At 40.7% G+C, this 14,457-nt stretch overlaps 1 protein-coding gene across 3 annotated transcripts in view; it reads right to left on the bottom strand.

Moving 5' to 3' along the window:
- The window catches only part of MAMDC2 (MAM domain containing 2), an 82,416-nt gene that overhangs the window by 21,467 nt on the left and 46,492 nt on the right, over positions 1-14,457 (bottom strand). For all 3 annotated transcript variants that reach the window (XM_066604186.1, XM_066604187.1, XM_066604188.1), the window contains exons 5-9: positions 14,129-14,266; positions 13,142-13,398; positions 12,478-12,571; positions 6,695-6,841; positions 698-963 (exon numbers count right to left, since the gene is read on the bottom strand). In XM_066604186.1, coding sequence (XP_066460283.1) covers positions 698-963; positions 6,695-6,841; positions 12,478-12,571; positions 13,142-13,398; positions 14,129-14,266 — 902 coding nt within the window. The remainder of the gene's footprint in view (positions 1-697; positions 964-6,694; positions 6,842-12,477; positions 12,572-13,141; positions 13,399-14,128; positions 14,267-14,457) is intronic.

The raw sequence follows: 14,457 nt of genomic DNA on the forward strand, positions 1-14,457 counted from the left end.
TTTATTCACTTTTATTGACCATCTGCAGGTATTTATCTACCCGCGGGTGGTCAATGCATCCCTATGGGATGCGGATCCGCATGCGGGTGATCCGCTGCGGATTTTAAATCATATTTTGCCCGTGGACATGAGGCCTAAGGGGTTAAATATGTCTAGAGATGTTTCTACAATTTGTATGCCACCCATCTATTTAAGAGAGATTGTGCAAAAATCCTGTGACTTTTTAAAAAGTCGCATTTTATGAATTTGAAAATTGATGTGCAAATGTTAATAAATGTGTCCCATGTAATTAGACATTAATTTGTAGTAAAATACAACATAACTGGCACAAATACATTGATAAATGTGGCTAAAAGTGATTCATGTCAAGAACAATGTTATGTGCATCTGATGTTTCTGCCCTGTGTACCTTTTGGTCTCCTCCCACATAATTTCCACCCCTGCGAGTCTTTTAAACTGGATAGAAAAGTGTTCTCCTCACCTCTTCTCTGTCTAGTTTAAAAGATGGACAGGGAAGGAAATGTTGAGGAGACCCAAGAGGTTTCATATATTCACCCCTATGGTTGCGGCCACATTCCGTCCTGGTTTCTATGCATACAGAACAAACCAAGATAGAACCAGCTCTGCAGAGGAAAGACGAAGTATGAAAAGCGTATAATCTCCAATGTAAATGTAACATTGTGTAAACATTCTGTACCTTGCAAGTCATAGGCTTATTTATGTTGATTTCAGCTTGAAGCCAGACACCTTTGGGCGACTCTTGCACTGACCAGATTTTTTCTTGAACAACCTGGTTCTCCTCGAAGATATAAACAGCCAAAGAGTCACTCATTTTCGAAAACCCGTAGAGTGTGTAAAAAAATCGTAGGCAGTACTGCATGTTTCCTGGCAGGGATGGACCGTACAGGCGTCCAACATATCCAGATTGAGAGGAAAATCTTGTGTTTGCCAACATAAAATAACCTGAAAAGAGTACAGACAGTCATTACACAACTCATACACTCATTCATCTGAAAGTATAGGAGAACATTCATGGAAACTGGCTATGGAGTGAAAATGATATTAGCACATGCACAGCCATATTCAGATACATTTATGTATACAGATTTATGTATGTTTTCTTTTGTGATGAGAATGTTCTGTTTGGGATGTCATCTAACTTATTGTAAATGTGGCAAATGTATAAGGCGCCTTTCAGATTGTCTTACAACTCATGCCCAGCCTTACGCCAGGTTAGACTGGTTCTACATTGTAGGGCAATACTAAATATAAAATTCACTTCACATCTATGGAAAAATTACCGTTCCTATAAATGTCTTCCACATGTTCACATATGATTGACAAGTCCTCGTTGTAAAAATTAATTTAAAAAACCTACTAGAGTAAAGAGTAAATTATTGATGACCTATCCTCAGGATAGGCAGTCAATAGTTAATTGGTGGGGGTCCACTGCTCGGGATTCCCACCAATCAGCTGACTGAAGTGACAGGTGAGTGCTGCAATCTTTTTGGCCCAAACCAGGCACAGCACCATATATTGTATAGTGGCTGTGCCTGCCTCGTATTGCAGCTCAGTCCCATTCACCTGAATGGAACTCAGCTGCTCTCAGGCCACGTGACGACTGAATGTGATGTCACTGGCCTGAGAAGAGGTCGCGGTACGCACTGTGGCACCGCAGCCTCTTTAATCAGCTGATCGGTGGAGATCCCGAGTGGTGGTCATCAATAGTGTAGTCCTGGAAAACTCCTGTAACCCTTCATGAGCATCTCGTAGATTAGATCAGATTCAATATATAAAATCATCTTTTTGGCCAATTTTACATGGTGCAGATTTGGTCAGTGTTTTGCATCTTTTTTTATAAAGCCCAAATCAAAAGGTATAATGAAAAGTTTTATGCTTCACCTTTTTCAACTTCTGGTTTTAGTTTAAAAAACTTATACAAAATATTGACCAAATCTGCATTGTGTGAAAGCGGCTCTGAATGCATTTTTAAACTCACACATATGCAAACTAAGGCCGCCTGCAGACGGGCAGAAATTCCGCGGGGGGATTTCCCGCGGAATTTCTGCCCTTGGAAGCTGCCATAGGATTGCGTTAGCAAACGCAATCCTAGGCAGACGGACATGGTTTGTCCTCGCAGAGCCCCGCACAGAAACGTCACTGCCCGGCCGCCAGGTCCGGTCCGCGCATACGCCGGCTGCCCGGCAAGCCAGCACATCAAACAGCCAGAGCCGTGGGCGCGGGTGAGAACACGCTGCTCTCTGCAGGCGCTCGGGTCGGGTCCCGCGGCGAGAATCCTTGCAGCCGGATCTGACCCGTCCGTCTGCAGGCAACCTAATATTGTGCTTCAATGATGCAAGAAACCCTAATATATCATTATCAATAAAGAAAACAATTTTGAATGAAAGCTCTTAAATAGTTTGCCCATTTTTTTGAGATAAGACATTCTGTAAATAACGTGGCACATTTACCTAAGACCAGTGTTTCATAGACCAGTCTTAGTGCGGTGCTGTTAGAGTAAGATGCCCCAAATTTATTAAGATGTGCAAGTGTACGAATACATTTCTCACATCATTGGCAATCCCTATACCAGAGAATAAATGCTACACCAATTATGAGTTGTCGTAAATTACAGTAAAAGCTTCATGCTGTAGACAGTCGCACCATTTTCTAATGAGCCCTGCCCACTTTTTAGTAAAGTATTAAGGGGGTCGGAAAAAGGCCAAAAAGTTGCATATTTTTGCATAAGTCAAAAGTTTGCAACTTTTTTCTGCCAGAAGTCTTGCAACTGCCTTTATGAATTTCCCCCAGAATGTTTAGCCAAAAAACGAGATTTCCACCCTTTTGGTAAACCCAGGAAACTTGTGGCAACTCAGCTCTTGAAAAGAGATAGCAATGAGCAAATAATGCATTAACACATCTGAAATGTCACTTGTACTTTTCATTCCAAGTACCAAAAGAGTACGGATGAATTGCGAAATAAGATCTATTACTCATGATCAAACTGGAGATAAGTTTCCATTATCCATCTGATACTTTATGTGGATGCATGCCTATTACAAAAGATGCCAGAAATGTTATTTATTTCAGCCTAAGAGCACAGTAAAGACCAGCACCGATAAATAGATATGTGGGATTTTCCAAATTGGGGTTTTAGGCATACCAACGCTGCAGGCACGAGTGCATACAGTCATACAGTTACTCTTAAAGTGTTACTGTCATTTTAAAAAACTTTTGACATGTCATAGAGAGATGTCAGAAGTTTTGATCATTTCCAAACAAATAGGCAGAAGTGCTCGTTTGAGCCTCGTCTCTGCTTGCTAGCTAAAGACAGGCTCATAGAAAGTCCATGATCCCATCTTCAGCTAGTGAGCAGATACAGCATTGGGATAAGTGCTTTTCTTGCATCGCATCAGTGATCAGTGGGGGGGACTCAAACCTTTTGACGTGTCTCTATGACATGCCAAATGTTTGTCGAAGAACAGTCTCACTTTAATATTGAATGGCCACACCAGAAGGCAGAGATGGATGCGACATGGGCGGAAGCTAAGAAACTTGGTGAGGAGTCATCATGTGACCATGCGGCAAAGACAGAATTCTTCCACAGAACTCTGGTGAGTATATATCAGAAAAGAGCTTCATTAGCCAGGGCAGCATTAGGGAGCTAAAGTTGTACGCGGCCCGGAAAACCCCTTTAATTTTTTCCTATGAACTATGTATTAAATGCTTAAAAAACTTGCCCGAAAACACCAAGAGAGGTTATACTCTGGAAGGAGTTGAAAGCTGAAACTCAATTTGGAGAAAATAATTACTGCTGAGCATCCCTGGTGTTTTCATTTATACCTTCATTTGTTTGATTTAAGTACGGTTTTATCATTTGGGATTTATAATGCAGTATGTGACCTTTTTAACCCACATAGATTGGGCCTACCAAGATCTGAAGAGCGACCTGTGGAGTTCAAAAAGATGCTGGAACCAACATTAACAGCAAGACACAGACTGCAGAACGTTTAATTAAAACAGCTATGAATGCACATTGTGAAGGTTTTTGCAACTTATACTTTTGTTTTTATTGATAATTTTTCAGAACTTAATACCTTTTCTGTAGATGCTTTAATTTGGAAATAGGAGAGTGGACATTTAATATATTTTCTGCATTACTATTCTTAGTTTTGGTAATAACACTAGTAATATAGTTATATTTAAAGAGCCTTTCAAGGAAATAAATGTTAATGGCTAATCCTTAAGAACGTGACTGAGCTGCACTACAGTACGCAGCCGCCAGTACAGACAAGCTGCCTATGCTTGTATTAGCAATGAAGCCAATGCAGTACTCAGTGGAGTGCAACCTAGCCTTTATTCTGCTAATCAGTATTGCTTTCAGGGTTTGGACCCAAAAGTATCCAGGAAATAGGCCATTAATATTTAAACGGAACCTGTCATCACCTTTGAACCCCATAAACTATGTTTGGATGGTTTCATACTCATCAGGTGCTTCATTACTGTCTGCAATAGAGATGAATGGGAAAGCGTGTCCACAGAGCCGACTGAAAAGTGTCACTCTGTGTGCATGCGCCAACTTTGCTGGTACACAGTGCTGGAATAGGGCACCCTGTGAGTATGAAACACAGCTCCCTGGAACTCCTGTTCTCTGCACCATAATGTAGTTTATGGGGCTCAGGGGTGATGACAACTTCCCTTTAATAGGAACTAATAAAATTCCATGAGAGATTCAATACATTTCACCCCACCATAAAGCTGTTATTAAACTACACATATACAGAAATCAACTTTTTGGACACCACCATAAAAGTTTTAAACAACTCAATGCAGATATCCCTATTCCGAAAACCGATTGATCGGCCCACATACCTCAGATGGGACAGTTTCCCCCTGAAACACATTTAAAAGTACATCAACAGCCAGGCCTTACATACAACTGGATCTGCTCCAGCCCAACAGGCAGAGATGAACATTTATGCCATCTTAAAAAGGATTTTTGTAAATCAGGGCTACCATCCCACCTCAGTTGATGACCAAATCTCCGGAGCCACCCAGATACCCAGAAATCAACTACTTCAATATACAGAGAAGGAAGAAAACGGTCATGTACCTCTGGTAGTGACCTACAATTCACAGCTAGAGGTACTAAGGAAAACCACAAGGAAACTCCATCACACAAGGATGACAGTCTGAAAACCATATTCCCAGACCCTCCCCACCTATGTTTCAGGCAACCTCAAAATCTGAGCAAATTTATAATCAGGAGTGCACTACCCTCCGACACACAAAAAGGAACCAATCCCTGTAATGTAAGGAGCTGCAAGACCTGCTCACATGTACGGACCACGGACAGGATACAAATCCCCAACACACAGCAGGACTATAAGATCCCTGGGAATTTCACATGTTCCCCTTCCAATGTTGTGTACCTGATCCTGGGCAGTAAATGTTCTGTTGGGGCCTTTATGTTGGAGAAACAGGACAGAAACTGAAAGCCAGGATGAGATCTCATCGCCACACGATTAAAGAAAGGAAGACGAAATTGCCTATGGCTGAGCATATTTCTTGCCATGGACACAACATAGAACATATGAAGGTTATTATATTAAAAAGTAACTTCAAATCTCAACTTCACAGAAGAATTTGGGAGTACAAGCTTATAACCATCTTTGACGCTATCAGGACAAGCTTAACCATTTCAAAAGGCTTCATGCAACAGTAAAGAATATGAGAAATCTATATCAGAGATAAGCCTGGTGACCCCCTAACACCAATTTAGTGACCATAAAACTTTCAGTCGATATAATGGTACGTCAGCTTGCTTTTTGTGGGAAGAGTTGTAGCTTTTATTAGTGGCATTTTGTGGTACATATAATTTACTAAATAACTTACATAATTTTTCTTCAAGGGGGAATGCCGAAAAATCAAATCCACCATAGTTTTATTTTTTTGTGCATCATGTAAAATATTTTTTTGTATGTTAAAAAAACATTGAATTTTTCATTGATTTTTTGGGGGAAAATTTTTTTTTCTAACTAATCTTTTTTTAAAACTTAGTTTTACTTATTTTGCCCCTTTTGGGACTGGCGACCGAGATAGCCTTATTGTTTGTATAATTCTTTCAAATACTTAGTGTTTGAAAGCATTACTGCCTGTCTGGATTTATTCCACTGGAGAAATACTTGTTGCAACAATGTAACCTGTGCAGTATTGCAGATTTTGGATGTGAAATTTCATCATGGACTTCAATGCTATATAAAATTCAACACCATAACCAGCAACAGAATTCTGCAGTAAATACACAATAACATCCGTAACAGTAATTCTGCTTGCATTTTTTTGCTTTGGAATTGATGTTGTGGATTTACTCTGGCAGGCAATTAGGCAAGGCCAAATAAGCAGATAATTATGACAGACATTGGGGCTTTTGCTAAACCCCTTTTGGACATGGTAACACATTGACAGAGGGAGCCTCCTCCCACTGGCAAACTCCTTAGATGCTGATGCCACTACTAACCACAGCATCTAAGAGGTTAAACAGTTAGTTTTAGTCATAAATACACCTTGACACTAGTTTGTTGATAAACGCATACACTCACAGTGAACACACAGAAAAGACCTGAACAATTAGTTACAAAAAAGCGCAATGAATAGATCACATTACTCGCTGAATGGGCTTTTCATAATGTACCCAGTCCGGTGGTATGGTCTCCCATTCTATAGGCGTTGGGCTTGACTTTCACCCGGCTCCAACCGAAAAGATCTTTATCGTCTTGATGGAACTTGCAGAGATCATGCTCAAAATCACAACCAGCTTCGTGTGCATTGAATACTGCTCCTATAAAAATATGTAAGATGAGAAGGAAGTTTGTTAAAAACCACGTATAGCCCTTTCCTTTGTGTCTATTTAGTACAGAGTTGCAGACAGCACTACTCTAACAGAGCAGACAGATAAAAAGTATTGATGTCATTCCAAATGTTTCTGATTACTTTCTGCTTACACAAAGAAATAGGAGCATCAAGGGGAAAGCAAGCTTGATCCCCCATCAGGAGTTAATGTTTTCGACATTCATCTGCTGCTGAAGTGATGACCTTGTGCTGCGCCGTATAACACAATTCTGCCCTACCACTTAAACACAATCAGAATCCTCTTTCTGATGAACACACCCATGCCATGATTTAAATGACTATTTAGCCTAATGAGTTACAGGTGTGTTTTTTTATGGGATTGCACAGCATAATGCACATTGTGCACACATTTGCGCACCGCCCATAGACTTTTGTGGGGGTCTTTGCTGGGCAAATGCATGCAAAAAATGAAATGTGAATGGACCCATGGAAATCATTGGTTCTATTCTCTGTGTATTGCCGACAAAACAATTTTGCGCACACATATACGCCTGTGTGAAGGAGCCCTAAATCTGGCATAAATAGGAAATGCCAGGTGCCAGATTGTCAAATATTCTGAACATGGCCCTACATGTACTACAAAATAAAGGAAGAAATGGAAGTGTTCCACAATTCTCCTGTTCCTTTTTGCTCACCCATATTTTAACCTGTGACTTTTCAGCCCACCATCTTGGACTTTTTTCAAGCAGTGTGTGAGTATTGTCACATTGTTATGTTTAGCGCACAGACAATGATAATAATATGACAATAAAGGCAAAGTGAATATATTAATTGCCAATTTTATAAAGTGTATATGCTTCCACTGTGTGTTAAAAACAATATCACTGTTAATAATGGCCATTGAAAACGCTTGTAGAAGACTCAATTCATAGGTTAATAAATCAGTAATTAATACTAAACATATATGTGTACTACTGATTTATTATCATAGAATAGTAGAGTTGGAGAGGGTCATTTGGTCCAACCCCCTGCTCAATGCAGGATCACTAAATCCCAAACAGATGTCTGTCCAGCCTCTGTTTGAAGATGTACATGGAAGGAGAAATCACCACTTCCTGTGGTAACCTGTTCCACTCATTCATCACCCTAGAATCACAGACTGGTAGAGTTGGAAGGGTCATTAGATCCAACCCCCTGCTTGGTGCCGGATTCACTAAATCATCCCAGACAGATATTTGTCCAGCCTTTGTTTGAACACTTCCATTGGAGGAGAACTCACCACCTCCTGTGGTAACCTGTTCCACTCATTGATTCCCCTCACTGTCTAATATCTAATCTGTGTCTCCTCCCTTTCAGTTTCATCCCATTGCTTCTAGTCTTTCCTTGTACAGATGAGAATAGGGCTGATCCCTCTGCACTGTGACAGCCCTTCAGATATTTGTAGACCACCATTAAAAGGGTTGTCCCGCGCCAAAACGGGTTTTGTTTTTTTTCAATAGCCCCCCCGTTCGGCGCGAGACAAACCCGATGCAGGGGTTAAAAAAAAAACCGGATAGTGCTTACCTGAATCCCCGCGCTCCGGTGACTTCTTACTTACCTTGCGAAGATGGCCGCCGGGATCTTCACCCACGGTGGACCGCAGGTCTTCTGTGTGGTCCATTGCCGATTCCAGCCTCCTGATTGGCTGGAATCGGCACGTGACGGGGCGGAGCTACGAGGAGCCGCTCTCCGGCACGAGCGGCCCTATTCAGAAAAGAAGACCGGACTGCGCAAGCGCGTCTAATCGGGCGATTAGACGCTGAAAATTAGACGGCACCATGGAGACGAGGACGCCAGCAACGGAACAGGTAAGTGAATAACTTCTGTATGGCTCATAATTATTGCACAATGTACATTACAAAGTGCATTAATATGGCCATACAGAAGTGTATAGACCCACTTTGTTTCGCGGGACAACCCCTTTAAGTCTCCTCTCAGCCTTCTTTTTTGCAAGCTAAACATTCCCAGATCCTTTGACCGTTCCTCGTAGGACATGATTTGCAGACTGTTCACCATCTTGGTAACTCTTCTCTGAACTTTCTCCAAAGTAAACTTAAGAAAGTTCTAATGATATAGATTCTATTACAGGACTCCGGGGCTTTTACTTACATTTCAGTGATTTTAGAAAATGCTTTTCATTGTTTTACAGTGAAAGCGAATCTATTCAAATAGGACAGATTTGTTTCCTTGACTGTACTTGGTTGTGATGGAAAGAACTCAGCTGTGCACATGACCAAACAATGAGATCAGGTGGTTTACATGCCAAATGTAAAATGATCTGCCAAAACCTAATAAGCTCTCAAGAAAGGTTATTTTGAAAATGCAACAGACAGGACTGTCTAGATATTGTATACAGTCCATGGTTATATAAACTAAGCCTCCTGGCCTCATCACATTCTCGTTATTAAGGAGGCATATATCATCCTTTGTATTTCTGAGAATACACACTGCCTTTCTATTTTTATCTGGCCTCCAGAAGTGCTGCATTTTTCGGCTGGTCCTTGGATAATCCAACATGCGCGGAAAAGGAACCCTGTAGGCGTATATTAGAGGAAGCAGAACCTGGACAGTTGACAAATTCTTTATGTTGAAAGGTATGTTGCCAGGGGGTTCTGATCGAATTTCAAACCACAGATAGAAAGTGTTGAGTCACAATGTAAGAGAAGTTCGTAATACAAAAGTTGATTCTTTACTTTTAGCAGTTTTGATTGCTTTGAATGCATTCAACATTGGAAACAAGAGGTTCCTTCTGGTCGCTAGAGCTATGTTGCATGTCATGTATTTATATACTGCTTAGAATACAGTATTTCTAGATACAATCACATTATACAGGGTGGGACATGGAAAAGTAGCCCACCTTTGACAATACTACGGCAGGAAGAATAAGTGAGCGGATTGTTTTTTCCAAAGCTTTATTGAATTACCGACATGTTACAGCAGATGCTGGAAGTGGTCCGCATTCACATCTATGCTCCTTTGGGCATGTTGCAACATGTTGGCTGATACTGCCAGCAACTCTTCAATGGTGATGTTGTGGATATTGTTTGTAAGGCTTTCCCTCAGTTCATCCAGAATATGCGGGTTATTGGCATACACTTTCTGCTTTATGTTTCCCCACAGATACAAATCACATGTGGACAAGTTCTGGAGAAAATGGAGGCCATAACCCCATCTATAAACAGTTCATAAACCTGTCCCAATGAGTCCATCTTTTTGGAAATAGCAGTACATTCTTTCTTCTGGTGTTAGTTGGTCATAAACCGGTTCAAACATGCCCAGATAAACCACCCTACTGATAGTTGTTTTAAAGAAAATGGTGCCCACTATTTCTCTTCATGACACTGAGCAGCAAATGCCAATTTTATGGTAATGCAATAGTGGTTAGTGAGTCAGGTGGGGATTTTCAGTAGACCAGTACATACTCTATGAATTCCTGTAACCTGATAAATAATGAAACCACATTTCGTCAATCATAGAAAACAGCCATGGGTCAATGAGTAATTAACCAGAGCCAACATGGGTTTGTAACAAACAAGTCATGCCAGATGAATCTAATTTCCTTCTGTGACAGAATCACCGACTGGGTTGACCAGGGAAATGCGGTGGATATAGTATATCTTGACTTTAGTAAAGTATTTGACAAAGTATCTCCTACCATACTTATTGACCAAATATGGGATTGACAAGGCAACTGTTAGGTAGATTCACAACTGGCTGATTGATCGTACTCAAAGAGAGGTCATAAATGGCTGCACATCCAAGTGGAAGAATGTATCAAGTGGGGTACCACAAGTCTCTGTCCTGGGCCCAGTGTTGTTCAACATTTTTATAAATGATCTGGAGGAGGGAATTGATGGGAAACTGATCAAATTTGCCAACGACACAAAGCTAGGAGGGATAGTCAACACTAGGGGAGAGAGGGAGAGTATTCAAAAAGATCTAGAAAAACTTAAACAGTGGGCGGCAACTAACAGAATGGTATTTAACAAGGAAAAATGCAAAGTCCTACATCTGGGCAAGAAAAATTAAAAATCACATACAGAATAGGAGAAATTGGGCTAAGCATGATAGAGACTTGGGTATACTAATAGATCATAGACTGAACATGAATCAACAATGTGATGCAGCAGCCAAAAAGGCAAACACAATTCTGGGATGTATTAAGGGAAGCATAGAGTCTAGATCACATGAGGTAATTATCCCCCTATACTCTTCCTTAGTCAGACCTCATCTGGAATACTGTGTCCAGTTCTGGGCACTGCACTTCAAAAAAGACAGATTGGAGCAAGTTCACAGAAGAGTTACCAAGATGGTGAGCGGTCTACAAATCATGTCCTATGAGGAACGGTTAAAGGATCTGGGAATGTTTAGCTTGCATAAAGAAGGCTGAGGGACTTAATAGCTGTCTACAAAAATCTGAAGGGTTGTCACAGTGCAGAGGGATCAGCGCTATTCTCATCTGCACAAGGAAAGACTAGAAGCAATGGGATGAAACTGAAAGGGAGGAAGACACAAATTAGATATTTGAAAAAACTTTCTGATAGTGAGGGTGATCAATGTGTGGATCAGGTTGCCACGGGAGGTGGTGAGTTCTCCTTCAATGAAAGTGTTTAAACAAAGGCTGGACAGACATCTGTCTGGGATGATTTAGTGAATCCTGCACTGAGCAGGGGGTTGGACCCGATGACCCTGGAGGTCCCTTCCAACTCTACCATGCTATGATTCTATGAATTGATTTCCGAGGGCTATTTGCAATCTTCTGCTGAATGCCATGGATGTCTTCAGACATGCAGCTTGATGGAGACCTCAGTTTCTTCATGTTTGCAACAGACCCAGTTTGGTGCCATTTCTTATCTGTTTAGCAGGTGGTGTTGTACCTGTGGACTTGTCATTGTAGGTCTGTTGTGTTTCCTTAATTAATCTGCTTTGCACATAGCCTTCTACGATCACTATTGACTGTTGCAGGGAAAACACCATCTTTCTGACATGATTAGCACATAGGGACTAAATAGCAGGGTCAAATAAAGCCAGAACACTGCACAAAAGACAACAAGAGGCAAGGGGCTACAACCTCCTCCAAAGAGTGGGGTGCCAGGATTGAAGGTGGGCTACTTTTCTATTGCCTACACTGTAATTGTGGGGTATGTAGGCTCACACTGGCATGGGATTACCGGTATTCTGCTGTACTTGAAGTAATGATTTATTAACATGTGCTACCGAGGATGAGAAAATGGATAATAAGGGAGCTTGCTGACTGAATTTCATTAACGAGTTTTACTGTATGTTTTCTGAAGGGGTTAATAAGGGAGCAAAAGTTTCTGTCTCTATTACACCAGTAATACCTACAGGTTTATGTAGAAGGGTTAATTTGGTACTCCTATACTCATTACTTACATGGAAAGCTGTGTCTTCACTGCCAGGAATTTATTCTGAAGATTTAGCACATATTTGGGCTAGATAACCATGACTTTCTAATGAAACACATTTTTGGGGATGGAAAACATGCACAAAGTAATCTATATCTATGAAGAGAGACAATGCAACCATAGCTGTATTGGCAGACTAATAGACATAAGTAGCTCATACCTCTTTCCTCACTGCAGTGTTCAGTAGAAAATGAAATATCATCTACAGCAATATATCCTGCTTGGATGCTATTGAACGCAACTTCAAAGACGATCTGAAATATTGAAACATTTTATTTTAAGAAATCATATTGTAATCCCTTCCTTTAGTCCATTTCCAACATATATTTTTATATATACGGCACTCTTTCTGCAGCCTGATGTATATGTATGGTGTGGTGAAGAACACGCTTAGCTGGAGCTGAGCCTACACCATTAGCCGCAAATGTCAGCTCTAACACACAACTTACATCCTGCTGCAATGGGCAGGGATCAGAGATAATACTAATCCTGGGTGCTGAACCATAAAGATGGCACAAACAATAGCATCAGTGTCATCTAAGCAGTTAGACGGAGGGAGGGGTCTCCTTCTGTCTCCCCATACCCACCCAGATCTCAGACTATCGATAGATTGTCATGGCGGTCAGGGTCTAATGAAGGCCCCCAGGTGTGCCTTTGTAGACTTAGTAGGCCTAATATTGTAGTGTCTTATATGAGCAATCATGGGATAATATGCTCATGTCCTCTCACGAATTAAAAAGATACATTAAGAAAAATGAAAAAAGATAAAAGGACTACATCATAATGATTATTTTTAAAACAATATTATATCAAACTTGTCTTACCTCTACTGGGAATAATGCATTCAAATCAACCTCAGCCAGGTTCCACTCTCCTTGTCTCACATCATCCATTTTCCAGATTTCCTCATAGGACCCATGTGAGTCTCTTGTATAGACCATAAAAATGTTGCTACTTTCACGATGAATACGATAATAGAAGGAAAGGCAACCAGATATGGGATTAATAATTAAAGGAGACACCAACTGTGCCACTTCTTGGTACTGCTTGGCATAGGCAGAGTCAACATACATGTAGTGTCCTAAGAGTGTAAAAAAAGGAGAAGTTCTGAAAGGTGGTGCATCTTCAATTAAAAAGTGGGACTAATTTATTGACGAGATAGTATGATACATATGTTGGAGTGGGTATATGAAGAAAAATTAAAAGATTTATGAGAACATACATTTATCCCGTTGCCCTAGTCTTGAGATAATCTCTCCAATTAATACCCAAGACTGTGGTTATAACAAGGGGGCGTCCTCTACATCAAGAGGAAAAAAAGCTTCTACATCGAAATATAAGAGGGTTCTTTACTGTATGAGCAGTGAGGCTATAGAACTCTCTGCCTGATGATGTGGTGATGGTGAACTCAATAGAAGAGTTTAAGAGGGACCAGGACGCCTTTCTTGAGCACTACAATATTACATTATTAGTCACTGATTACATCAGAAGCGTTGGTGATCCAGGGATTATTCTGATTGCCAGACTTGGCCTCAGGAAGGAATTTTTTCCCATAAATGAGGAAAATTGGCTTCTGACATTTTGGCTTTCCTCTGGATCAACATTGGGTGATAATCGGCTGAACTGGATGGCTATATGTCTTTTTCCAGCCTAGCATATTATGTTACTATGAGGGTATTATTGTACATTTTCAAGCATGATTAGCATGTGGATCTTCAGGATTCTTGAAGAACATCTTACTTTGCACTGATAATTATTGTCTGCATCAGACATTGATGTATCCCCACGACATTGTAAATTAACTCACTTACCAATCTCATTGCCTAGTGTGTGGTCATTCGGCATGACAGCCTGTGAAGTTCTGATGTTGCCTCCTCCAACAAACCAATTTACATTTGGGTTCCAGCTGTTCACGTAACCACAGAGATGGTCTCCCTCAAAATCACATTCTGCAACATAAAGGCAGATAATCAGATACATATCACTTAATCACATGATAATCGTGATAGAAGACACTTACTCCATGGAACTTTGGACAAAACACAATGATCCTTTAGCTGAGTAACCAGACAAACAGATCATTTGTTTTTCTTTGTGGCAAGAACTGCAGAGTCTGTCTGGCAAACATGTAATTTATTAT

The sequence above is a fragment of the Eleutherodactylus coqui genome, chromosome 5, assembly GCF_035609145.1.
Source record: "Eleutherodactylus coqui strain aEleCoq1 chromosome 5, aEleCoq1.hap1, whole genome shotgun sequence".
Taxonomy (NCBI): domain Eukaryota; kingdom Metazoa; phylum Chordata; class Amphibia; order Anura; family Eleutherodactylidae; genus Eleutherodactylus; species Eleutherodactylus coqui.